Here is a 26,108-nt window from a genome sequence, read left to right on the forward strand (position 1 = left end):
CCGACACCGACTCGACATCGCGGGACGTGTCCTCCAAGATGGGCGAAGGAAGAGAAGTCCCGACAGTGTCCAAGTAGTCAGTAGAGAACTTATTTTTGGAGGGCTGTTTAGCCTTCTTGACAGGCTTGGCAGACGCAGGCTTAGAAGTAGACGATTTTTTTGGTATTTTCTTAGGCGGTTTAGCAGGAGCCGCTCCAGAACCCTCAGCCTCCGGCTGTATAGCAACAGGCTGGGGTTCAGAAGCCGAAGCGGTAGATGGGAGCTCCATGGCCGATGGCTTGGAAGAAGATAAGGTGGAGTCCCACAAATGAAGTTTTAGCCGCTGCTGTCTGGCTTTCAGGGCAGCCTTAGTGAACGCTTGGCAATGTCTACAAGTCTGGGGAGAGTGTGATTCACCCAGACAAAAAAGACACGTGTCGTGCCCGTCTTGAAAGGGGATTTTCCCCGAGCACACAACACACCGGCGAAAAGGTCCGGAGGGTGGAGGGGGCATAGGCAAGGACCACGGGGACCGGGGAAACGGCCGGTAAAAAGGGCGGGAAGAACGGCGAGGGGAGGAAAAACACCAAAACAAGTCCGCAGGGAAACCAAACCAAGTCCGTAGAGTGAAAGCAATGTCCTTAAACGATCCTAGTCAAGCCAAAAGAGAAAATCCACGAAAAAACAGTCCAAAAGGCGAAAGTTTAGCAGAGCTAAACCGAGAGGAACCACTTCACACGGCGGAGAAATGGAACTGGGGCTTAGGCGGGCGGAGCATGCGCAGTATGACTGATGTTAAACTATGTTTCATTTCCAGAGCTCTAGAAAATTCCGAAGGAACCGACGCTGGCGCTGACTTAACCCTTTATGTGTGCATTCACAGAAGACCACGAAGAAGAAACTGGACCTTCTCCCTGAACCATCAGGTCCAGTCACCACTCAGCGCATGCAGCCGGTGTTATTCTTGTTGCGCCAATCTGGGAAGCAGCCCAGCTGGCAGGTTCCCCCTCCTCCCCAACACAGCCCACCGCTCAACAGCTGAGTGGGGAGACTCGTCATCCGGCTTCTTTGTGGAGTGGTCGGCTGCGTGGGGAAGTGGGGACGTGACAGCTGGGCTACTTCCACGACTGATGCAGTGAGAACAACACCTGCCATGTGCACCATGTGCTGAGCAGAGAGTGAACCTGCCAGTTTTTTTTGGGGGGGGGGGAGGGTCCAGTTTTCTCAGGTACCTGTGGTGCTGACATTCCTATTCGTATCCCCAGGGAGACAAATACGAATATCTGATGTCTACTAAAAAGCAATCCACCTCTGATTATACTGAATACGCCAGACTCACCTATACTGTTAATTGATGGCCTGACTTCCCAAGGCCAAAAATTACTCTCTTGCCTTCTACAAGGATGACCTCGAAGCATGACTGGCTGGATCATACAGACTGTTTTGCTACCTATTTTCTCTATTAAATTCAACAAGAGCAACTAACCAAGGATGCTATTTGTATTCATTACTATATTCTGCTCAGACAAGGTCACTGCACATGTACGTTATACCAGAAGGTGTGTGAAAGAAATGTGTACAGGTATAAAGGTTAAAGGTATCAAAAGAATCAGCTATGCATCAGTATAAAATGGCAGAAAATCAAAAGAAAGGGGGAGAACATGACTGCACTCAGTGGTTAAAGTGTCTGGCTGTGGAGCCAGAGGTTGGGGGTTTGATTCCCCTCATCGACAGGGGCTGGACTCGACGATCCACAGGGTCTCTTCAAGCTCTGCAGTTCTAAGATGACAATCATCATCATCATCATCGCCCATGTTCCTCATACCCAAAGTGTTAACTGTTTTCTGTCATCATATAAACTACTGGTGTATATGTGTTCACCTTGAGGCTAAATTAAGAGCTACCTCTTCCAACAGACTAATGAACAATCATCTGAACATGATCTGTGATGCCTTTTAACATATGAAGACATACCTGCAGTTTTACCTGCAGTCTTAAGAAATGCAAAGGATAGGCAGGAGACTGCAAATAGACCAAGAGACTGGAAGTACAGTGGTGCCTCGCATAGCGAATGCCTCGCTTAGCGATGAATTCGCATAGCGATGGGGTTTTCCGAGGAAAATACTGCCTCGCATAGCGATGTTTCCTATGGAGGAAACTCACATAGCGAAGGTTGGGGCCATGCTTCGCATAGCGAATGCTGTCAATGGTCCCGTTTCGCTTAGCGATGTTTGCAAAAAGAGCGGGAAAACTGGCTGTTGCAATGCTAATTTCTTAGCGATGTTTGCAAAAAGAGCGGGAAAACTGGCTGTGTTGCAATGCTAATTTCTGATGTTTGCAAAAAGAGCGGGAAAACTGGCTGTGTTGCAATGCTAATTTCTTGTTTTCCTCAAATCCTAACTGCCAGTACCCAGGATGCTTTGTGCCTGTGCGGGGAAGGTATAAAACCCCTTGCCCATGCATCCTTGGTTCACTCTCCCATGTGCGCTTCCAAGGTTGGCATTTGTCACTTTGGACTGTGTTTTGGGGGTGCATCCTGTGCTTGAGCAAGAGAAGGTAAGCTTGCATTTCTGAAATGCTACATGTTTTTTCCAAGGGGGATTTTGGGTTTGCATTTGTGTGGGATTTTTCTGTTTTAAATGTTTTCTTTCTGCCATGTGGGGATGTTGGGTCTGGCTGGCTCTGGCTTTGGTTATGGGGGGGGTTAATTGGGGGAATTGCAGGGTTTTTTTGCTGGGGGTTTCTGTGCTGGGACTGCTGTTTCTGGTGGAGCTATGCTTGCCTGAGACTGGCATTGGGGTCCTCAACTGAAAAGCCATTTTACAAATTTTTTTCTATGTGCTTGGCTGCCCATGGGGTGGGGGTGCTGGGGTCCAAGGGTGCTGGACCCACACTGGGACTGCTGTTTCTGGTGGAGTTATGCTTGCCTGAGCCTGGCAATGGTGGTCCTTAAATGAAAAGCCATTTTACAACTTTTTTTCTATGTGCCTGGCTGCCCATGGGGTGGGGGTGCTGGGGTCCAAGGGTGCTGGACCCACACTGGGACTGCTGTTTCTGGTGGAGTTATGCTTGCCTGAGCCTGGCAATGGTGGTCCTTAAATGAAAAGCCATTTTACAACTTTTTTTCTATGTGCCTGGCTGCCCATGGGGTGGGGGTGCTGGGGTCCAAGGGTGCTGGACCCACACTGGGACTGCTGTTTCTGGTGGAGTTATGCTTGCCTGAGCCTGGCAATGGTGGTCCTTAAATGAAAAGCCATTTTACAACTTTTTTTCTATGTGCCTGGCTGCCCATGGGGTGGGGGTGCTGGGGTCCAAGGGTGCTGGACCCACACTGGGACTGCTGTTTCTGGTGGAGTTATGCTTGCCTGAGCCTGGCAATGGTGGTCCTTAAATGAAAAGCCATTTTACAACTTTTTTTCTATGTGCCTGGCTGCCCATGGGGTGGGGGTGCTGGGGTCCAAGGGTGCTGAACCCACACTGGGACTGCTGTTTCTGGTGGAGTTATGCTTGCCTGAGCCTGGCAATGGTGGTCCTTAAATGAAAAGCCATTTTACAACTTTTTTTCTATGTGCCTGGCTGCCCATGGGGTGGGGGTGCTGGGGTCCAAGGGTGCTGGACCCACACTGGGACTGCTGTTTCTGGTGGAGTTATGCTTGCCTGAGCCTGGCATTGGGGTCCTCAACTGAAAAGCCTTCTTATTCCAATTTTGAATGTTTTTCCTGTAGGTGTGGTGTGGTGTGGTGTGCTGTGGTGTGGTGTGTTGTTGTGAGTCCTTTGGTGGCTGTTTGATCCTGAGGTAGGTAACGTTTCTTTTCCTGTGGGTTTTTTCTCCTTTGTTTGTGGTGGAGGGTGTTGTAAGGGTCAGTTTAATTGTTCTGAATTTTTCTTTGCTTAGGCCTTGCCTTCAGGTGTGCTGTAGCCTTTCCAGGCTTTTCCAAACGATCTGTTTGATCCTGAGGTAGGTAAGGTTTCTTTTCCTGTGGGTTTTTTCTCCTTTGTTTGTGGTGGAGGGTGTTGTAAGGGTCAGTCTAATTGTTCTGAATTTTTCTTTGCTTAGGCCTTGCCTTCAGGTGTGCTGTAGCCTTTCCAGGCTTTTCCAAACGATCTGTTTGATCCTGAGGTAGGTAAGGTTTCTTTTCCTGTGGGTTTTTTCTCCTTTGTTTGTGGTGGAGGGTGTTGTAAGGGTCAGTTTAATTGTTCTGAATTTTTCTTTGCTTAGGCCTTGCCTTCAGGTGTGCTGTAGCCTTTCCAGGCTTTTCCAAACGATCTGTTTGATCCTGAGGTAGGTAAGGTTTCTTTTCCTGTGGGTTTTTTCTCCTTTGTTTGTGGTGGAGGGTGTTGTAAGGGTCAGTCTAATTGTTCTGAATTTTTCTTTGCTTAGGCCTTGCCTTCAGGTGTGCTGTAGCCTTTCCAGGCTTTTCCAAACGATCTGTTTGATCCTGAGGTAGGTAAGGTTTCTTTTCCTGTGGGTTTTTTCTCCTTTGTTTGTGGTGGAGGGTGTTGTAAGGGTCAGTCTAATTGTTCTGAATTTTTCTTTGCTTAGGCCTTGCCTTCAGGTGTGCCTTCAGGCCTTGCCTTCCAGGCTTTTCCAAACGATCCGTTTGATCCTGAGGTAGGTAAGGGTTTATTTCTTCCCCCCCCCCCCCCCAGGTTGTGGTGCATGTGTGTGTGCCAAAACTGCCACTTGCCTGTCCAGGGCAGTTTTGGCCAGGTGTGGGAAGGTGAGGCAGATGTACTGTACATCACTGACTGTTTTTTTTTTCATTTAACGTAGCTACAGCGTTGGACATGGGTCCAAAGAAGACTGCTTCTGCCCAGGTTGGCAAGCCGACCAGGGAGAAGGTCACGCTTGAAATGAAGAAGGAGATCATTCGTAAATACGATGAGGGGAGACGCATTGCGGACCTCGCCCGGGAGTACGGGCGCAATGCATCGACCATCGGCACCATCGTGGCCAAGCGTGACAAGATCCTTTCAATGGATGCCGCCAAGGGTGTCACAAGGATCGCCAGGAACCGTCCAGCTGTCCTGGAGGAGGTGGAGAAGCTCCTGGTGATCTGGATGGAGGAGAAGCAGCGTGGAGGGGACACGGTCACTGAGGCTGTGATCTGTGAAAAGGCCAGGTCCTTGTACGCCGACCTCATGGCACAGCAGCCCGGAACATCAGCTGAGCCTGAGGAGTTCAAGGCCAGCAGAGGCTGGTTTGAACGATTCAAGGCAAGATCTGGCATCCACAGTGTGGTTAGACACGGAGAGGCAGCGAGCTCAGACACCACTGCTGCAGAGGACTTTGCTGTGGAGTTCCTCGAGGTCGTAACCACAGAGGGCTACCTTCCAGAGCAGGTTTTCAACTGTGATGAGACCGGCCTGTTCTGGAAGCGGATGCCCAAAAGGACCTTCCTCACCCAAGAGGAGAGCAAGCTGCCTGGCCACAAGCCGATGAAGGACCGCCTGACCCTCCTCTTCTGTGCCAACGCCAGCGGGGACCTGAAGATCAAGCCGTTGCTTGTCTACCACTCTGAAAATCCACGTGCTTTTAAGAAGCACAAGGTAGACAAAGCACGGCTGAAGGTGATGTGGCGTTCAAACTCCAAGGCTTGGGTGACACGGGTACTCTTTGTGGACTGGGTCAATCACGCGTTTGGCCCAGCTGTGAAGCGGTACCTGTTGGACCGTGACCTGCCTCTGAAGGCCCTGCTCCTAATGGACAACGCTCCTGCCCATCCTCCAGGCCTTGAGGATGACTTGTTGCAGGAGTTCTCCTTCATCCGGATCATGTTTCTCCCTCCAAACACCACCCCACTACTCCAGCCCATGGATCAGCAGGTGATCGCAAACTTCAAGAAGCGCTACACCATGGAGCTGTTCCAGCGCTGTTTTGAGGTGACTGATACCACCAGCCTCACCCTCCGTGACTTCTGGCGTGATGAGTTTGACATCGTCATCTGCCTGAAGATGATCACCAGGGCCTGGGACGGTATCACCCAGCGGAACCTGAACTCTGCGTGGCGCCCGCTCTGGCCAGGCTGTGTGGCTCCTGGTCCTTCAGCACCTGCACCTGAGTCCACAGTGATGCAGGACATTGTGGACTTAGGGAGGGACATGGGCCTCGATGTCACTGAGGACGACATTGCAGAGCTGGTTGAGGGTCATGACCAGGAGCTGACCACACAGGAGCTGGTGGATCTTCAGGCGGAGGCGAGGGAGGAGCACGAGGAAGAAGAGCAAGAGCATGCAGAGCTGTCGACCAGGGACCTTAAGAAGTTTTTGACCAGCTGGAATTATGTGCAGACTATAGCACAGCGGTATCACGAGGACACGAATCTGGCACAGAACTTATCGAATTCCTATGACGAAAGGATCGTGTCCCCTTTCCGAGGAATTCTGAAAAGGCGGCAAAGGCAGCTGACAATGGACAGGTTCCTCACCAAGAGACCAATGCAGGAGGAGGAACCTGCTCCTTCCACCAGTGCTGCTGAGTTTGCTTCAACGTGGAGCATTTCTTCTTCCTCCCCCTCAGCAACCCCCTAAAAGAGTGCTGCATTGATTTGGGGTGGTTAGGGTGGTTTAGATGATTCCACCTCAATTGTTGATGTTAAAGTTGAAATGTTTACTGTAGTTTTTTGCTTCTTCACTGCAAGAAGGTTTTCTGTAGTGTACTGATGCACTTTCAAAAAAGTTTGTTGTGAAATGTTATGCTTCTTCACTGCAAGGTTTTCTGTAGTGTACTGATGCACTTTCAAAAAAGTTTGTTGTGAAATGTTATGCTTCTTCACTGCAAGAAGGTTTTCTGTAGTGTACTGATGCACTTTCAAAAAAGTTTGTTGTGAAATGTTATGCTTCTTCACTGCAAGAAGGTTTTCTGTAGTGTACTGATGCACTTTCAAAAAAGTTTGTTGTGAAATGTTATGCTTCTTCACTGCAAGGGTTTCTGTAGTGTACTGATGCACTTTCAAAAAAGTTTGTTGTGAAATGTTATGCTTCTTCACTGCAAGAAGGGTTTCTGTAGTGTACTGATGCACTTTCAAAAAAGTTTGTTGTGAAATGTTATGCTTCTTCACTGCAAGAAGGGTTTCTGTAGTGTACTGATGCACTTTCAAAAAAGTTTGTTGTGAAATGTTATGCTTCTTCACTGCAAGAAGGGTTTCTGTACTGATGCACTTTCAAAAAAGTTTGTTGTGAAATGTTATGCTTCTTCACTGCAAGAAGGGTTTCTGTAGTGTACAGTACTGATGCACTTTCAAAAAAGTTTGTTGTGAAATGTTATGCTTCTTCACTGCAAGAAGGGTTTCTGTAGTGTACTGATGCACTTTCAAAAAAGTTTGTTGTGAAATGTTATGCTTCTTCACTGCAAGAAGAGTTTCTCTGCTGAAAGAGTTATGCAGATGTTCAATCACCTCGATTTCTGAGTCTATAAAGTTGTCTTATGCTATAAAGTTTATGATGTTTAATGTGCACTTAATAAACCCTTTGTTATCCTGATTTGACTTTGTTCTGAGTCTTTTTTTAATTTGTTATAAGTTCTAAATGCTTGGGGTGGTCAGTGCAGGTTGTAAAACCTGTGCAGACTTAAACTTGGCTTGGTTGTGACTCTTAGTTAATTTTGGTTGAATTTTTCCCTCCCCCATAGAAATCCATGGAGCCCAAATTTTGACAGCTCCATTGTTTCCTATTGGGGAGAAAAAAAATCACCCTAAATTAATTAAAAGTCAGATCAAAGCCAAATTAACTTTTGCACCCGTTTTAGAAGGTGCAGAAACTATTCCAAGCATTTAAACCCATTTTTGCCCCTTGTATGACACATTTAAAATTGCAAAAATTGACTTCGCAAAGCCCTTGAAATGTATTGAGTCAGCTTCAATACATTCCAATTGGAGGATACATTGTTTCGCTTAGCGATGTTTCCTATGGGGTTTTTCGCGTAACGATGGCAATCCGTTCCAATTGGAACGGATTAACCGGTTTCCAATGCATTCCTATGGGAAATGGTGTTTCGCATAGCGATGTTTTCGCATAGCGAAGGTTAATCCGGAACGAATTAACATCGCTATGCGAGGCACCACTGTACACTCTACTCTGTCAGTGTTTCCCCTTTGATATGTCTAAGGCTGCACTGCTGCCTCAATGCTTGTTGACTATGAACAAAACACTTTATTGTTGTTGCTACATGTACAATTATTGCAAATAAAGCCATTCAGACTCAGGAATGCCACTGGTAATGCAAAATAGGACACAGCAAGCTACAGCCCTAAAGAATGGAAGACAACCCTGCAACAACATTCTTCTTGTTTCTGGCTTGGTCGGGCAGCTTATAACCTACAAGGAACAAAGTTTTGGAATGGAAAGGACTCCATTATTTAGAAATGTCACTCACCTGATGCACACAGACATTGCATTTGTCACAGAAAACCATCTCGTTGCCATCTTCTCCTTCTGGCGAGCGGCACACGTCACACACAACATCCTCATCGTACTCAATGCCAAGACCTTCCTCGGTCTCAATGGCAATGTTCATATTCTCATAGCATAGGGTCTCCAGCTCCTCCAGCACTCTTTCCAAGGTGAATTCATCCATTTCTGGCTTTTCTGGAGGGGAAAAACAATGAGACTTGATTTACTTTAAACGGAATAATTCTCATACTTTTTTGTAGTGGGTTATTTTCTTAATTGAAGTAGAAAGAGATGTATGTAGGTCTCAACATTCTGATAAAGTCAACTCAGAGACAGCCATATTCAACCCCTTTACCATCCTGGCAAAAGAAAAGAAAATAGAAGAGATTCACAAGGACATAAAATAAGCATTCTGTGACACTCACCCTTTGTGGCACCTATGTGTTGTGCCCTCACAAATGCTCTAGTCGTGTTTTCCTCTCACTGCCACCAGTGGATCACCTCAATCCACAATATAAGTGAAGTTTGTCAAAACACTTGTCTTGTGAATGCAAACAGAACTTATTTATTGAAGTGAAGCCAATTTAATAATTAAATCATTAACAGGTATCTCAATACATACTTTTCTCTTGCCATATAATTACCACCTCCTCTATCTATTTATCTTAACCAGCTTTATCTCTATTAGTATCTGTTCCTTCTCTCTCTGACTAACCAAACTCTGCCTCTCTATCTCTCTGACTCTGACCCTTCTGACTTAACTGACTCAGGCTCCGCCTTTTTACATCTCTTTCGGCTCCACCTCTCAAATACATTGGCATAGAACATGAATAATACATGACTTATTTTGCATAACAAGGGTGAACGCTACACATGCCTTGTGCTGTACTGTCATTTAATCAATCATAATGAAGACATAGAAGCACACAGTCCATACCTTCTTGCCCATTTCTCCCAGATATTATATGTCTGTTAGCCTGTCCTGCTTTTCAAGTACCAAAAGCCACTAACTGGAATACTTGTAAACTGTGCCTAAGTCATTATCAATTCACTATCACTAAAGTAATCAAGAAGCATTTTTAACAGACACATTGATGGGGACAACAAGACCTTATTAAAAAAAAATACGCTGGTTCTGAAGGCTCAGGTTTTATGTACAGTATTAGTCAGTAAAGCAAAAGGTTGCAACTACTAAAGTTACAAAGGAGAAAGCAGTAGAGGCCAGCCACATCAGAGCTGATAATACGCCATGAAAGTATCAATGTTTGCAGTTTGTAAAGATGCTGTTGTCTGAATTTTAAACAAGAATTCTTCAGAGCTGATTTTAAAAGAATGTGAAAATGATCACTTTTAAGGGCCATTAAATGGAACTGTAAATGAGAACTACTCAGTCTATTCACTGGTTTGCATTCTTTCTGCAACATGGAACATTATAGTTTTGAAAAAAGATATAAAAGTTGCAAGAACAGAAATTTAGCTGAGGGCCTGACCACAGTGGCATATAGATATAAGGATTGCTGATAGAATGATTTGGATCAGAAAAAAATTGAGTCTGTTTTTTGTTTGTACTTAGAACAATTCATCCTTCCCCTTTAAGAGCTCTCCTTTCTGAACTTACCTAGGGCATGCACTCTTTTTGGCATGATTTGGAGCCTAGCAGGCTTAGGAGGCTGGCAGGGAAGAGCAGTTCAATAGGCTAGCAAGATTGGGCTCTAAAACAATGTGGTGGCAGCACAGAGCCCTGAAGGTTGGCACTGCCTCCACTACCAGAGATCACCTTAGTAGCAGCAGTAGTGGAGGTGGCAGCGGTGATCAGCTGGGGAACTGACAACAAGCCGCTAGGCTGTCTGATCCTGGCATCGAGCCCCTCCGACCCTGGTGCCACAAGGGGGTTCCCACCTCCGCTGATCAGCTGCTGAGTGGAGGGGAACAGCTGAGGGAGCGCAAGTGGCTGAATGAGAGGTGGTCAAGCCCCTCCAACACCACAGCTAGTGTCTTGCCCTCATTGATTGGTTGGGAAGCAGAGAGAAAGAGGAAAGAGGCAGCAAGCCTCTTCAACACCGCAGTCGGCTTCCTGTGAGAGTTTAAATAATCTGCACTGAAACTAAGAACCTTTTAAGCATGGGCGCGATCGCCCCCAAATTTCACAGAGCAGACAGGCCCTAACACAGCCTATGTATAAAAGAGGTACATTATAAATAAGGTATTTCATAAGTATTTTTCTTTTTTGTTCCCTTGAAACCTTTTGGTCCTCTTTTTTTATTTTATTTTTTTATTTTTTGTTCCTTAGTCAGCTTAGAAGCCACTCTGGGGCAGGCTGCTTACTTTCTGCATGTCTCATCTTGCATTTTATTCTCATTATACCAGCTTTCTCGGTAATAACAGCTAACAACGTGATCCTGTCAGTGCCTGATCCACAGCAGGACTGACTGCCTTGGTATTACATAAAACAATCAAAGAAACAAAGAAAAAGCTTGTTAGTAGAAATTGTTTTCTGCTGCCACATAAGCTACACCTACAATGTTAGTGATTATTATGACTGACTCGTATTCAGCCTTTTTTGTGCAAAAGCATATAATGGCACTTGACTAGTAATGAGTGTTTTTAGGAAGTTGTCCCATGTTGTGATATCCAGCACTCTGGATGCTGATAATAAAGGGGAAAGCACTGTGCATGTATATAAAATAACTAACTACAGATAAATAAATGGCTACCAATTATTTCCTGGAAAAACTGTGAACATTAACATCACATCATATCTTAATTCTCAGCCAGCGTCTCCTTTGCATTTTAAAAAATTCCCCACACTCTTCCAGCATCAAAGAGACTGAACACTCACTCTTCCATGGAAGTTATATGTGGCATCCACTTTCTAGAACAACTGCCTAGGGATCATAGCTCCAGCTTTACCTTCAAAACACTAAAGCAAGCAGGGTGTCTCAGAAGGGTACTTTGAGAAGTGTTGTTATTTATTAACAGTCCTGCTGCTACACATTATATGTGGCTTCAAGCACTGCCATGACATTTTCCCTACTGAAATCTAAATCAATCAATAAATGATGAGTATGCAGAAAACATCTCCCACAATGACCACATTGACAAATTTACCTAGATAAACCTCTAGGGTGATACAGATTCAGCTCATTCATAAACAAGATCATGGAAATGATTCTCAGTGATGGTTCAAAACCTCCACTGTTATGTTTGTGGCACAGAACAATATCAAATTAGTTGCTTGAAACAATGGCAATCTATAGCAATGATATATTACAACCATTGTAAAAATCAATGGTTTAAATTGAGCTGGGCAATAAATATTATTTATTATTATTTATTTAATTTATATGCCACCCACACTACCCAAAGGTCTCTGGGTAGACAAATTTTTGCCCTGAACATTCATTCTCCCAGGCCACACAAGGTCCAGAAATGACTGAAACAGTCAAAATCAGGAGGGATCAAAGTAGGAAGTGACCAACTGCTGACTTCCACTTTCTACTTTTTTGCTTTGTTTGTGGGAATTTTTTGGGCTGGGAGCCCTCTGACACATGGAGAAACTAAAGCTTCTGGATGCCCCCAGTAATGAAAACCTACTTTCTAGCAAAAAATAAAATAAACTCTTTTTCGGGGGGGGGGGGGGAAGGGAGATGCATTCGAAGGGATCCCAGGCCTGCAGGATTCTAAGCAATAGTTTTGAAAGCTACTTGCAATAAATAGGTCATATTTTGTCCAGCCTGGTTTAAACTTGTCAGTAATTTATCTGCCAATTTAAGTATTTATATTCTTGGATTTGGGGCTTAAGTGTTATCTTCCTGGGGCTAAAAGAACATGAAACACAAAGTGCAATTCTCACTATGGAACACTCTTTTAGTATTCTTTTCCCTTTAGTCCCACTGCCTACATTCCTAATGTTTCTGGCTGCTTGATTTGTATTATCACACCCAGACATGGCAGTAGAGCATTTTACACAAATAACACATTTCAGAGAGTCCTTTTTGCACCTGTAATCTAAATCCATGCTTATAATCAGTGCTTCCCTTTGGAAACCAACTCATTCGACTCACATTTCCTTTGGTGCCTCTAATTTGCATTAGCAGCACAGGCTTCCATGCTGACCTAAAACATTTTGTTGCCTGAAGCAAAGGGGAAGAAGCCCTTCCTCATTCCATTTGTAAAAACTAATGGGACTGGTCAATGCGTGTTGCTTCAAGACTGGCAACAGGACCATGGACCCAAGTAAGCCAACTGAGGGAATACAAAACAGTTCTGCCCAATCCTCCAGCAACGGACTGTTGCTTTCTACCTCCTAGCGGAAGAGGGTCCCCCACTGTTTCCAGGGCCTCAGTGTCCCCAATCATTTTTCTGACTCTTCCACCAGCTTCTTGCTACAGCTAATTGATTACCAGACCCACTGACATATCCCAGCCCAACTTAAACCACTTCCTAATTAGAACATGCCAACCAGTAACTAATCCCTTCTGGTGCTTGTCGTTCTTAAGAGAGCAAACCATATATGAAGGCAGACTATATCTTAATTCCCAAGGTTGTTTCCACAAAGGCCTCTCCCCCCGCAAAAAATGGCTGAAGAAAGAAAAGGGGGAGAAGGAGGGGAAGGTCTCTCTCTTTGTCTTCTTTCACCCCCTTTCTTTTATTTTCCTTTTTTTTAACTCAATACTGAAAGAGGAGGGAAGGTCTGGAGATAAAAATTCCAAAATCGGTTGTCAAGATGCAACTGCAGTGGTGGTGGTGGTGGGGGGGAAGGAACTGAGGCACTCTGTGCCATGGGTGGAGCACACGCATTGGGAGGGAGGTCCTAGCAAACATATGCAGAAGCTCTAGAAGTTTCCAAGAACCTCTGCACAGACACAGTATAACCAATTTGTGTGCATTCTCAGAGACCACAAAGAAGAACATCCCACAATCTCTCCAAAGTCTGAGCCAATCTCTGCCCAGGGGATGGGCAGACACCCCCACATACAGAAAACAAATGAACAACCCCAAAGAATATCCCTCAGACACCTTGTCTTAAGACAGTCCCCCCTACCCTATCCTTTGTATCCTGGTACCTAAGAATCCTCAGATTCACCTTTCATTGCCTCCACTCTCTCATGGGACAAACATTTCTGTAATGAAACATTTTATCAAGGATGCATAAACATCGTTGATGAGCGAAAATTTAACTGTTAGTTCCATCCCCATAGGAAGGGGCCAAGTCTTTTTACAATCAGAGATTATGGTTAAAGGAATTAACTGGTAATAAACTGCTCAACCTTGTAACATTGGGCGGAAAAGCTTTTTAATATAGGATATTTTACTTTTTAAAAATTGTTTTAGAGTGTTTTTATTCAGAAGTTTTAACACGTCACAGTCAGAATCCTGTTGCTGATTCAAGCTAGTTTAAGGGAAATCACACGAATCTTTGCAGCATGTGCACTTTGTTAATGATTTATTTGCTGACAAGGCCTACTCAAGCATAAATCAGCAATGTGATTCTTTAATTGTTTTTTAATATTTTAATGTACTGCACTTTTAGGAGTCTCAATATATGTGTTTTAAATGTTCTAATAGCCACCTTAGATTCTTCAAAAGAAAGAAAGAGATTGATGATGTACTCAAATAATAATCTAATGAATCAATCTATACATCTATGTGGTAAAAGGCGATGCAAAGAAACTTATGAGTGGGAGAAGTATTAAAATGAAAAAGAGAAATTGGAGGGTTTAATATTATGTAGACAGAAAAAGAAGATGCATACAATTTGTGCAGATAGCAGCATCTTGAATTTTTTTTGTGATGACTCCAGATTCGAAGGCATAGTTTTGCTGCATGTGCTTGGGCAACAAAACAGCTTCTCAAAGCTCTCAACATAAGAGCTTTTCTTTTCATGATGTTTGCCTTTGCCATGCCTGACAAGTTTAGGCAAAGATCTGAGCTGGCATCTCAAAATGTCTGTGTCAGTCTGGGATTCAGCCAGCCAGACAAGACAGTTCCCTACCAGGACTCTTTCAAATGCTGGAACTGTTAGGCCAGAACATGCCAAGAAACCTGACAGTACTGGTTTTGTTGTTGGCATACCTGATGGATAACTATAGGATACTTTGGAAACCAAATTCGGTATCTTACAGTGCTTTGGAACAGTGCAGGCTGTCACCTTTTTGAAAGTGGCTTAACTAGGCATCTGCTAGAGCAAATGTGCTTCTATTCCTAAATATTGCTATTGACCTGTACTAGGGAGCAGGGCTGTAACATTTAACAGCACTTTTATAATGACAAACATACCTTCTTAGTATCCTCTAAGTACAGGGAAGTGACGATAAGAAATACCTTTGCCATTTGTTCTAGACTAGGCAGAAGTCCTTTGAGCACAAGAAGATAGTTAATTAGCCATTTCAGATGTAAGTAATCACAATGGGCACAGTTTCGAAAGTCCCGGAAAGCTATAACTACATTAACACCACCAAAGGCATCTAATCTTAGTTCTGGTGCTAACATCTCAAGGTGGCAAGAGGCAGATTAATTATTTGCCCAGCCAACACCAGAGCAATGGGCACAGAACAGTAATTCAAAGCTGTCTTGGCAGCAAGCAGTAATATGAGAGTCCGGGAAAAAAAACCCTAAACCAATCAAACAAACAGGAAGAAATTACATTTTTCCTGGAGATCCTTCTCCCTCACTTCACAACCCTAATAAAGGAATGGAAGTCCATGAAGACTAGTATTAACAGCATATAGCAGTTTTGTTATGATCAAGGTATCTCGCCTGCCAGGTAAGGTTTGGTACCTACCCCCCCCACACACACACACACAAGGGGGGGGATTGGGATCACTGAATTATTATTTAGCAAATCAATTGAGAATGACGGATATTATAGTACAAAGTGACAAATCAATTGGTAATCATGGATATTATAGTACAAAGTGACGAATTCATATGGAGTGACATTGAATTAACAGTACAGGAATTATACGAATTAGGAGACTCATAAGAGACATATTGGCATGAAAAGAATATTAAAAGAATCACTAAAAAGATTCAGAATACAGTGGTGCCCTGCAAGACAGGCGCTCCGTTTGACGATGAAATCACTTGACATTGATGTTTTTGCGATCGCAAAAGTGATCACAAAACGATGTTCCCTATGGGGAAATTTCGCTTTGCGATGATCGGTTCCCTGCAAAGCGATGATTTTTTAACAACTTATTGGCGGTTTCAAAATGGCCGCCGGGTAAACAAAATGGCCGCCCGCTGTGTTTTCACACGGATTCCTCGCTGCACAGGCAGCGAAAATGGCCGCGCTATGGAGGATCTTCGCTGGATGGTAGTTTTAAACCATTAATCTGGTTTTAACGGGCTTTTAAAAATTGCATTACGACGTTTTGGTTCTACAGCGATTTCGCTGGAACGAATTAACGTCATAATGCAAGGCACCACTGTACTTTTATAAAGAATGTACTTGAGTTCTGGAATAAACTTCTGGAGACAGGTTTTATGTCCTGGAATATCGCCTTTAACACCAGCAGTAAAGTTAGAGAATTTTCCAAGATATGGGATAAAGGAGCTGATTAACAATTTAAAAAGAAAACAGATATATACAGTGGACCCTCGACTTACAGACGGCTCCACTTACAGACTTTTTGAGTTACAGACTTCTCTGGCTGCAAAATTTAGGTTCGACTTGCAGCAGGAGAATTGACCTACAGACTGGGGGGGGAAATCCCAAAATGGAACAAAAACGGCCTGTTATGGATTAATTTAGTTTTCAATGCATTGTAGGTCAATGGAGCCTCGACCTACAGACTTTTCGGCCTGCAGCCACCATTCCAATATGGATTAATTCCGTAAATCGAGGGTCCACTGTAACTGGGAGGACTGGAAGGATAACATTAAAAATAAGGATCAATTAAGAGGTAATTTTGCAGAAGAAAACTTAAATTGGTTAAATTTGAAACAACTGGAACAATGGTTGAAAGAAAGAGAAAAAATAAACTAAAGGATAGGCAATTGACAAAGTTTCAATATATCATAAAGAATATGGAGAATGAGGCTAAAAGAAAAAAGGTGAAAGGGAGAATTGGTAATATTTCTAGAATATTGACAGAAGAGGCAGATCAGTTAGGAGGGGTAAAAATAATATGGGAGGCAGATTTAGGAAAAATAGATAAAAGAGGAATGGAAAAATGTATGGAACAGAAGGGTTTTTAAAAACATGTCAGTTAGAATAAAGGAGAATGGTTATAAAATAATGTGGAGACAGCACTTAACACCGATAAAATTAAACAAAATAGATTCTAAATATTCCAAGATGTGTTGAACCTGCAGTAAAGAATTAAGATATATATCTGTACTTATGGTGGGAATGTGAAGTAATACAAAGGGTTTAGAGGGTTTTTTAAAGAAATTAGAGAAATATTGGAAGTCAACACTGAAGCATCATCAAGAACAGCATTATAATATAATCTTAATGCAAATAATTCAAAGAGATTATTATAAATATGATAACAGCTACTTGATTACTTATAACAAGAAACTGGAAGGAAAACTGGATTTTTCAACCACATGAATGGTATAATAAAATCTACAATACTGCGATTAATGATAAACTGACATCTGAAATTAAATTTAAAAAAGGAGTGATAGAGAGTAATAAATTTAATGAGATCAGGGATGACTTTATAAATATATTGAATAAAGGAAAAGGGCAAAGGCCAGGTCAAGAATATATGTATTTTTGGAAAGGATAAGAGGTCTTTTAAAAGATGAAGGAAACGTTGTTGTAAAATAGAACTATGTACTGTATTAATGGATGGTCCCTGGGGTGAGGGGCACACTAATGTTTTGTTTAGTTTTTGTATGTAAACAAATTAAATTTAATAAAAATTAATATCTTTTTAAAAAGAGCAGTTTTCTTATGACAAGGCCCAAAAGGTGGCTCTGGATAATGTGGGAGAACGCTGAGGTGGGTCTACTTGATACCTTGCTGCATATGCATATAGGCTAAGCTCTGCCCCACTGCGTCAGTGACTGCTTGTATGCTTTGAAACGTCTGTCAGAAGCACACAGCTATGGGAGACCAGTGGTGTTATGAAATGACTGTGCCTATGAAAAAGGCCTTGCAAAAAATTATGCAATCCAGTGGTCCCCAACCTTTTTGGAACACTTTTTGGGGCACCCCTGCGCTCATGGGTGGGCATGACATGCTTGCAGGTGGGTGTCTTGCGCTTGTGCACCCCCACGAGTGTGACACGCCCCCCCGTGAACATGCCACCACCCGCGAGTGTGACACACCCAGTGGGCATGCATGCGGGGGGAGCCAGAGATCTGTCTCCACAGTTCAGTCCCGGGAAGCCCAGGAACTGGCACCAGGCCCTGGACCGGGGGGGGGGGGGTTTGGAGACCCCTGATCTAGTCAGTGCTTAACATGGAAGGACAGGACAGCCCTCATTTCAGATGAATCCTCAAAACTTATTTGACCTTGAATAAAAAGAAGAGCATCCTAACTGTGCAGAAATAATGCACGTGGATGTGCTCCATAGGGCCCAAGGAGGCAACCTGATTTCACTCTACATTAGATGAAATCGTCTTCTGGGCTTCTGCACTGGTAGTGGACACCTTTTTCTCGAGGCCTCTAATGTCGGAAAGTGATGTGTCATGACAGTGGTTCCCAACCTAAGGTAAGCCAGGTGTTCTTGGACTTCCAACTCCCAGAAACCCCGGGCCAATATGGGGGTGAAGGCTTCTAGGAATTGCATCCCAAGAACATCTGGATTACCTAAGGGTAGGAACTCCTGTGTCAAGGCATTTAGCTGCTCTAATGGTCCAGGCTATTGCCCCAAAAATCTGGTTGAGGGCACCATGTTGTGCTCCGAATGAATGATGTTAGAACAATTACTTGACTGAAAGACAGCTCTCAGAATCTCTTATCCAAACTCCATGCTGCCTGGGAGCTAATGAAATGCACAATCTTAATTCTTCCAAGCTCAGTTCTTTGGGCACAATGAAGGTGTTCAGGTATTCATATTCACAGCAGAGGTGTACTACAACAAACCAATTCAAGGTGAAGCAACCTCCCTCCACCCTTGTCTGCAAGCCAGACTTTGGATGCTTTAGGCTCAGTACTATTTCCTCAATATGGAAGTCCAATTTTCTTCCTAAGCACAAAGAAGGACAAAACTAAAGTGGGAAAATGCAGACAACACTTTCAAGGAAAACATAAAACCGACCTGTTTAATTGCAGAGATGACAATAGCACTGAAAGAGTGGAAATAAGCTTCTAATGCTTGCAACTGTATCCTGCACTACAATTTCTATTATATCCCCCACCACCCTGTCCCTAAGGGGTAGGATGTTGTAAATTTTTCATTGTTAATGATACTGCAAGCTGAATCTTTCAAGAAAGAGGGCAGAGTTGATGAAAAACTGCTTCTGTCTCCCAGTTCTGAAGGCAGTTTCCTCTTCAACAGATGAATGGAGAACTTCTAGAACTGTAATGGTGGCCAACATTCAACAGCGCACAATGCCAGCAAAATGGGGACTTCCTTGCCCTCCTTTGCCTGGTGCAGCCTTACATGGTGCCAGAAAATCTGCTCCACAGGATATCCTAGTGTGTTCTTAACTGCCGGAGGGGGAGGGAAGAGGTGGTTGATCCTCTCAGAGACCAGAGGAAGGACAACACTGGATTCTGGGTGGTGTCTGCAAAAATGCCTATTTGTTGAACAATTGTGGCTTGCTGGCTCTATGGCCAAACTCTTTGTATATCTTTTACACATACATTCATTCTATTTATGTGTAATTATATTAGTACTGTAATTAGTTTGTCAAGTTCCACTCGCAAGAACCCTGGAGCCTATTCAAGTGACAAATGTACTTGATGGGTAAGAGGCGATTAATGACTTATGAATCACTAAATGATGAGGCCTGAGGGTGAAGTTCTTTCCTCATTTATGCTCCATTTATCTTCCTCAGCATCATATAAAGTTATTACCATTTGTAGAGATGCTTTTTGAAAATAGACACACATATAATCTCTCTCTCACACATACGCACACACTGCTGAGCGGTTTGGCAGTTTTCAACAGACAAGAGACTATGGCCGTAAAGGATTCTCTTAGCCACCAAGTGGCTTAGCCTTATCTTAGGTCAAGGGCCTTTCTTTAAAAAGAAGTGCCATTTTTAGACAGATGACATTTGGTAGATTTCACCTTACAATAGCATAACATGTAAGCAGTCCTTAACAGTAGTCCTCTTGAAACCGTTCTAGATTTACTATATATAGCAGATGCTGGGCAATAGTGACAGTCAGTGTGAAAGGGATATGCACTTGGATTAATACAAAAGTACTTCTGCAAAACAGGCACAGTACTCCCAGGAAAGGCAGAGTTCTACTGACAGCAAGTGAGACACTTATAACCCTCCTTCTGTGAAATGAGATGCAGCAAAAATAGCTGCTACGTGCTGCGTGACAGCCAAGGTGGCCAACGTTTTAAAAGTATGCCTCCTGTGCCTTTTTAAACTGTATAAAAAGGTTCCCCTTGACAATTTTTGTCCAGTCGTGTCCGATTCTAGGGGGCGGCGCTCATCCCGCTCTTCAAGCCATAGAGCCAGCGTTTGTCCGAAGACAATCTTTCCGTGGTCACATGGCCAGTGTGATTTAGACACGGAACACTGTTTACCTTCCCACCAAGATGGTACCTATTTATCTACTCGCATTTGCATGCTTTCGAACCGCTAGGTTGGCGGGAGCTGGGACAAGCGACGGGCGCTCACTCCGTCGCGTGGATTCGATCTTACGACTGCTTGGTCTTCTGACCCTGCATGACAGACAGAAATGTAGCTTGTGATATTTCTCCCCATCATCTACATTAAGGAAAGGTCCACTGTTGAGTTTATCTGTCTACAACACAGCTGGCTGATAGAAGCCGTAAGAGTCTTTGACTGATAAAAAATGTTAACTATCATGCTGGTTGCAGTCACTGTGTGGAAAAAGATCAAAAGCTGTTGAGTCAAGACCTCATAAGAGTCTAAGCAGAGGAAATAAAACAAAAACTAAAGATTTAGGGACCAAAGATTCCACTTAATATTTTAGTTATTTAATTGCCTTTATTCACTTTTTTTTAAAAATCCTATCTTTTAGTAACCATACTCCCAAACTGGTGTAGGATGAGGGAGACCTCCCCCCACTCCTTTTGCTTTGCTAGCACCATCTCAGCAAGAGCTGGCGAACTTTCAATTCACTCCACTGACAGTTCCCTTTCCCTGAATTCTCATCACCTGCTCCTTTATTTGTAGGTTACCTGTTAATGGTGTGAGGTTTGGCGTGCTTAGTAGCTCCCTAGCAAGAGGATTAACACTTTCCCATTAAACACACTTTCCGTAGTTTCTGAGTGCTCCGGTAATGAACTGCTTAATAAGCCACAGGGAAATATTAACATATGAGCCACCTTGTGCAATAACTGAGACTTATTTCCAACTAAACTGTGCTTTAGCTGGAATCAATTTAGTGAAACCAGAATCCTTTTCACCCTGCAGAGTATATTGAAGAGGATGATAAAAATGCTCACAAGCAACAATTTTAAGACCACTGACTGTGCCATTAGTTGAGTATGTAAAAATCTGATTGTTTCTAATGCGTGAGTGTGTGTGTGGCTGCATAACCACTGCTGGATACCTTTTTCAGAAATGTTGCTATACTCCTCAAAGTGCTTAAGAAAGCAAGATTTTCCCCTCTCCTCTTTGCATGATGTTTTCTTATTCTTTTATTCTGCTGGACAAATAAGGTGTACAAGGAATCTTCAGAAACACTTTAACATTAATCTTATTTTCAAAACTCTTTCTGCTTGTTGTCAATTTTAATGTTTTACAACTGGTATCCTTTGATTTTTCTAAACCTGGAATCAAGATCCTTATCTACCTCATAAGGATGCTGAGAGAATCAGAATGTGAAATGTGCTTTCAAAGCATAAACAGGATTAATCGCCCACTGCTCCAAAACAAATAAACCCTTACTCTGGATTTTGGCCATGTAAATCCCGGCCACTGAGTTCTTTGGTTATGCAAAGATAAGGATGCCAAAGATTTTCAGAACTCCCAAAAAGAATCACACCGTTCTATTAAAGAAATTTTATGGAACGGGCACTCCTTGGTTGCTGCATTCCAAGTTAGTTTTTTTTTTTTTTTTGGCCTCCAGTTGAATACCAAAAAATTAGTGAAGTCACATTTCGCAAAATACAATCTAAACTCAAGAGATCCTGAATGACACATATCCAGCTTCACAAAATCCATCCATTATGATTGCTATGTTGACTGCTACTCTACCATCACCCCTCCAGTACATGATGAGTGACCAGTTGTTGCTTTGGAGCAGGAAAAGAAAGCAAAGGTGTGTATGGTGTGTCATGCTTCTGTCTTCTTCTAAGTATCATCACCCCAATGGAGTATCGCTCCCACAACTTTCTTAGGCAAGGCTGTGAAATAGGTACTTTGCCAAGATTGCTGGGTGCATGACTGGGGACTACAAGGCCTATGATAGTAAATCAAGGGTGGACAAAATATAGACCATGCGCTTTCCCTGGGTCCCTTTTGGGGGAGGTAGGGGTTTCAGAGGGAGTATGTGGCCCTCCAAGGTGCGGAGAGGACTAAAATGGTCCCCAGAAACTTGGGCATTGTCCATCTCTTGTAGAAGAGAGGCAGTAACTAAACTTTTGTAGTAACTGAAAACTTCAGATTAAATACATGTGACTCCCCATGCTGCAAGCTGAGGAATTACTCATGGATAAATACCTGAGCTTTAATGGATGCAAAGTTTTGTAAGCATTAGAGCAAGTGGGAAAGTTAAAGGCAGCAGGGAAAGAGGAAGACCAAATGTGAGACGGACGAGTTCCATAAAGCAAGTCAAAGCCTTGATTTTACAAGAGTTGAGCAGGACTGTTGAGGAGAGGACTTTCTGGAAATCGCTCATTGAGAGGGTCACCATAAACTGGAGCACATTAAGCTGGCAGCGTGAAGCAGCGACAATAGAATGAGGCTTAGCATTCCAATCATTATACACAGACACTCCAGTCCACAAAGGAGTCATGCTGGTGTGAGTTCTGAACAGCCCTGAAAGTGGTCACATTGAGGCAAATACCACATCCAGCTTCCTTCTCAAGAGCTGCATACCCCATGCTCAACCTAGTCTACAGCGTTCCAAATAGAAGAGAGTACCTGCACTAACTTTTGTGCTTGTACTTCCAAGTCCAAGCTTGTCCTTTTGTGCTCTTCCCTTCCCTCCAGCAAGTGACTAATGCAGACTTGCATGCATGTATCTGCATTTAAATACATTGGAAGAGAAAGGCATGCTTCCTGCTAGGGTTATGTGAAACTATTTTTAGAATCAGGGTCACTATCAAGAAGGTTGTTTAGAAGTACATAGGACCTCTTCCATATTCTGTCATTTCTATATATATTTACGTTTGTGTAAGAGGGTTGCCTCTTTTATCTAGGGCTGGGGTGGGGAGGAGCAACAGTGCTCTCTTCTCTTAATACACAGCAATGTTCTGAGATCCTCAAGTGACACAGTTTTTCATGCTATGGAAACCCTCTTCCATTAAAAACAAGCAAAACACAACATATGAGCCAAAAGGGTGTCTGAAACATCAAGATACATCATCATGAACATATCTCACTAATGCACTTAAAAGATTTACAGGAACCAATTATTACCCTTTACACCATCCATCCACCAACATCAATTATTACTTAAATTTAAGAATCTGGCAGAATGTTTTCAGTCGACAATCAATTCACTTTCTCTCTGCCTGCCTCTGCAGTCACACTCTACTGTCCTGGGACAGCCTTGATTAAGGAATCTGCCCAGTTCTAAGCATCACTTGGAAATCTGAATGCAGGCTGGCTGGCAAGCTGAAGGGGTCTCGGGCCGTGTCCTTGAGCCTAACCCCCATGGCCTTTCTCTTGGGAGCTTCCTCGCTTGCAAGGAAAGCAGGAATGGTGCAGGTGGTAGCAGCAGCTGTGGGCTGAAGAGGAGAACTGTACAGTTACAGCACAGAACCCCTTGCTATTTATGAGGCATTCAGAAGGAATTAAATCGATATTCTTTTGCTCTTCAACCGGTCAGTTAATAAGCTGCCTTGGCCAGACCAAGAAGGGCCCCTTCAGATCCCCCTCTTACTTTTCTTCAGCACTGAGAGGAGCCCAGAGCAGCTGAGGTGGTCCATGGAGGCATCCCTTTAATCATTCTCTCAAGTTCCCAATGGGGTGGGCATGCCTCTGGCAGCAGTCACTGGGAAGTCTTCGAATCACTCTCTTACTTTAGCCATGCAGTGTATTGTTTAGAATAGACGAACAAGGGCAGGCAATAGCTAAAGGGGGTTCCAGCTGGCTACATCAGAGAGACATCTCTCTCTCCCTCCTTAAGAAGGCCAGCTCTCTGACAGCAGCCGCTTGTGCTGACAGAGGTAGTTTTCTTGAAGGAGCCCACCCAGCTCAAATTGTGCACACCTTGGAAAATTGAGGTTTTTGGAGCATGTCTCTCAGGATCTCCCAGTCTGGCCTGTCCAAACAATATCTTTAAGCTTTTGTAAGGATTTCTACTCTGCTAACCTACATGAAAAATAAAGCTTCTGAACAAGCAAACTGAAGATCAAGGGTATACTGTTCTATAGTATGCTTTAATGCTAATATCAGAATTCTATTTTATCTTTCTTCTTCCTGAAATGTGACCAGACTTGGAAAAAAATAAACATCAACATAGGTCACTATTGCAAGTAAAATGCGACAATATTACCTCTTCTAAGGAGCCCTCTTTCCATGTAGGGGCCAGCATACACTAAGAATATGCAATGACAGCCTATTTAAGAGCCTCCATCCTTGATATGAGACTTGTTGCCACCAAGACACCTGCTCTTTTTACTTTGTGATTCTGCTCCCAAGTTTTAGAAGTGGTTATCGGTTCATTAGATAAGCCCGCCTAATCAGCTCTCTGCCACTATTCAGGAGAATTATTAGAAGGAACGTGTTTGCTGTTTGATCTGCATCTAAATTAAAAAGATTCATTACCGTTATTATTTTTTTAAAATACATTTTTCATTTTGTATATTTTTGTTTTATCTGTGAATACATACTCTAAGGTACTTTGCAAATTCCACTTGGGTTGTGAGATATTAAAATGCAAGTAACAAGCATGTGTGTTCGCTTATTTGCTTTATTTATGTAATATATTACATAAATATATTACATAAATAAAGCAAATAAGCGAACACACATGCTTGTTACTTGCATTTTAATATCTCACAACCTGAGTGGAATTTGTGAAGTACCTTAGAAGGAACTCAAAAAATATAAATAAAATCTACAACAAAAACAATATATAAAATTATGTAACCGTATGATCATGTAAAATGTGCACCAATTAATTGTACCATTTTTATACAATATTATACAATGCAACAGAACGGTCAAAGTCTTATTGTTCAGTGTCAGCTAAATTGTAACTTTCAGTCCATTCCTTGCCTGATAAACAAACCATTCCTGCCATAAATCTTAGGGGGTGTCTGCAATGGTAGCTTGGTGCTTATGCACACATGCCTCAAGAATCATAGCAGGGACTACTTACCAAGGAGGAATGGACAGAATGTTACAATCTGGCTTATGTTAAGCAACAGGATTTCAGCCAGTGACAGGGTACAAAAGCATCTGACCATGAGCTCAGCTTTCATTGTCTGCCTAAAGAGCAGCAGAGACTAGGCCAGGCAAGTAACTCTGGAAGATGAACGCCATAAACACAGCATCACACTTTAAAGGCCTTTGTCTTGTACGATTATATCCCAATGTTGTGTTATTTTTCTCAGTACAAATGTGCACTGCATTCTAAATTGCAGTGGTGACTTACTTTACGCCAACTTGCTATCTACAGCAAACAGAATTATCGAGTGCTTTTGCATCAAAGTGGCAATCCTTACGGGATTTTTGAAGAACAACTGGACACTGACCAGCTCTTTCCCATAAAGGGCTATCAGGGAGATATCCATGGATGCTGAATTCCAATACCACATTCTCCTCATGAAAGCTTTAGTGACCCCCGTGGAGACAAATGCTGCACTGAAAGAACCAGTCTTGGGTCTTGTAGATACACAGCTCTTATTGATATTGATGGTGTTTGAGCTTTTCGAGTACTTTGGTTCAAGGGAACTGATGATTAGCTACATATGATGCGGAGAAGATGTGGCTGAATAGATTTTTAGGCTCTGGAATCACAGAGACCACAAAGAAGAACTAAACAATACATCCCATGGTAGCATGCATTAAAATAATCAATCACATTTGCAATATTCCTTATGTTCTGTGAAATGCAATGAAATATTTAACGAAGGACCAATGGAGCAGCTCTGGTATACCTACAGGTCCTGTTTCAAGCAGACAATGATGAAAAGGATCTACCTCCTCAATCTGTTTCCAAGGCTGAGAGGAACCCCCCCCCCTTGTCACCAGTTTCTTGTTCATATCTCATTCCTATGATTGACTTAATCTTCTGTTAAAGACTGTTAACACACTGTTAAACAGCAGAGGGCTTTACAGGTTTTCCTATCCGTGCTACAAGCAAAACGATTACTTGCACGGTAAGCTTGTTCTCCTTAAGCAAGAACAAAGCATCTAGCCTTTAATTAAATGTTTCCTGTAGTTGCAAGAGAATAAAGTGTACAAATTGATTAAAGTAATAGAGGAGAACATTCTGCCGCTGGAGGGTT

At 43.0% G+C, this 26,108-nt stretch overlaps 1 protein-coding gene across 7 annotated transcripts in view; it reads right to left on the reverse strand.

Annotated features, from left to right (window-relative positions):
- Positions 1-26,108, reverse strand: part of JADE2 (jade family PHD finger 2) — a 236,507-nt gene that overhangs the window by 71,048 nt on the left and 139,351 nt on the right. For all 7 annotated transcript variants that reach the window (XM_020794422.3, XM_078385723.1, XM_072990142.2 and 4 more), the window contains exon 6: positions 8,354-8,565. In XM_020794422.3, coding sequence (XP_020650081.3) covers positions 8,354-8,565 — 212 coding nt within the window. The remainder of the gene's footprint in view (positions 1-8,353; positions 8,566-26,108) is intronic.

This window comes from Pogona vitticeps, chromosome 2 (genome assembly GCF_051106095.1).
Source record: "Pogona vitticeps strain Pit_001003342236 chromosome 2, PviZW2.1, whole genome shotgun sequence".
Lineage (NCBI taxonomy): Eukaryota > Metazoa > Chordata > Lepidosauria > Squamata > Agamidae > Pogona > Pogona vitticeps.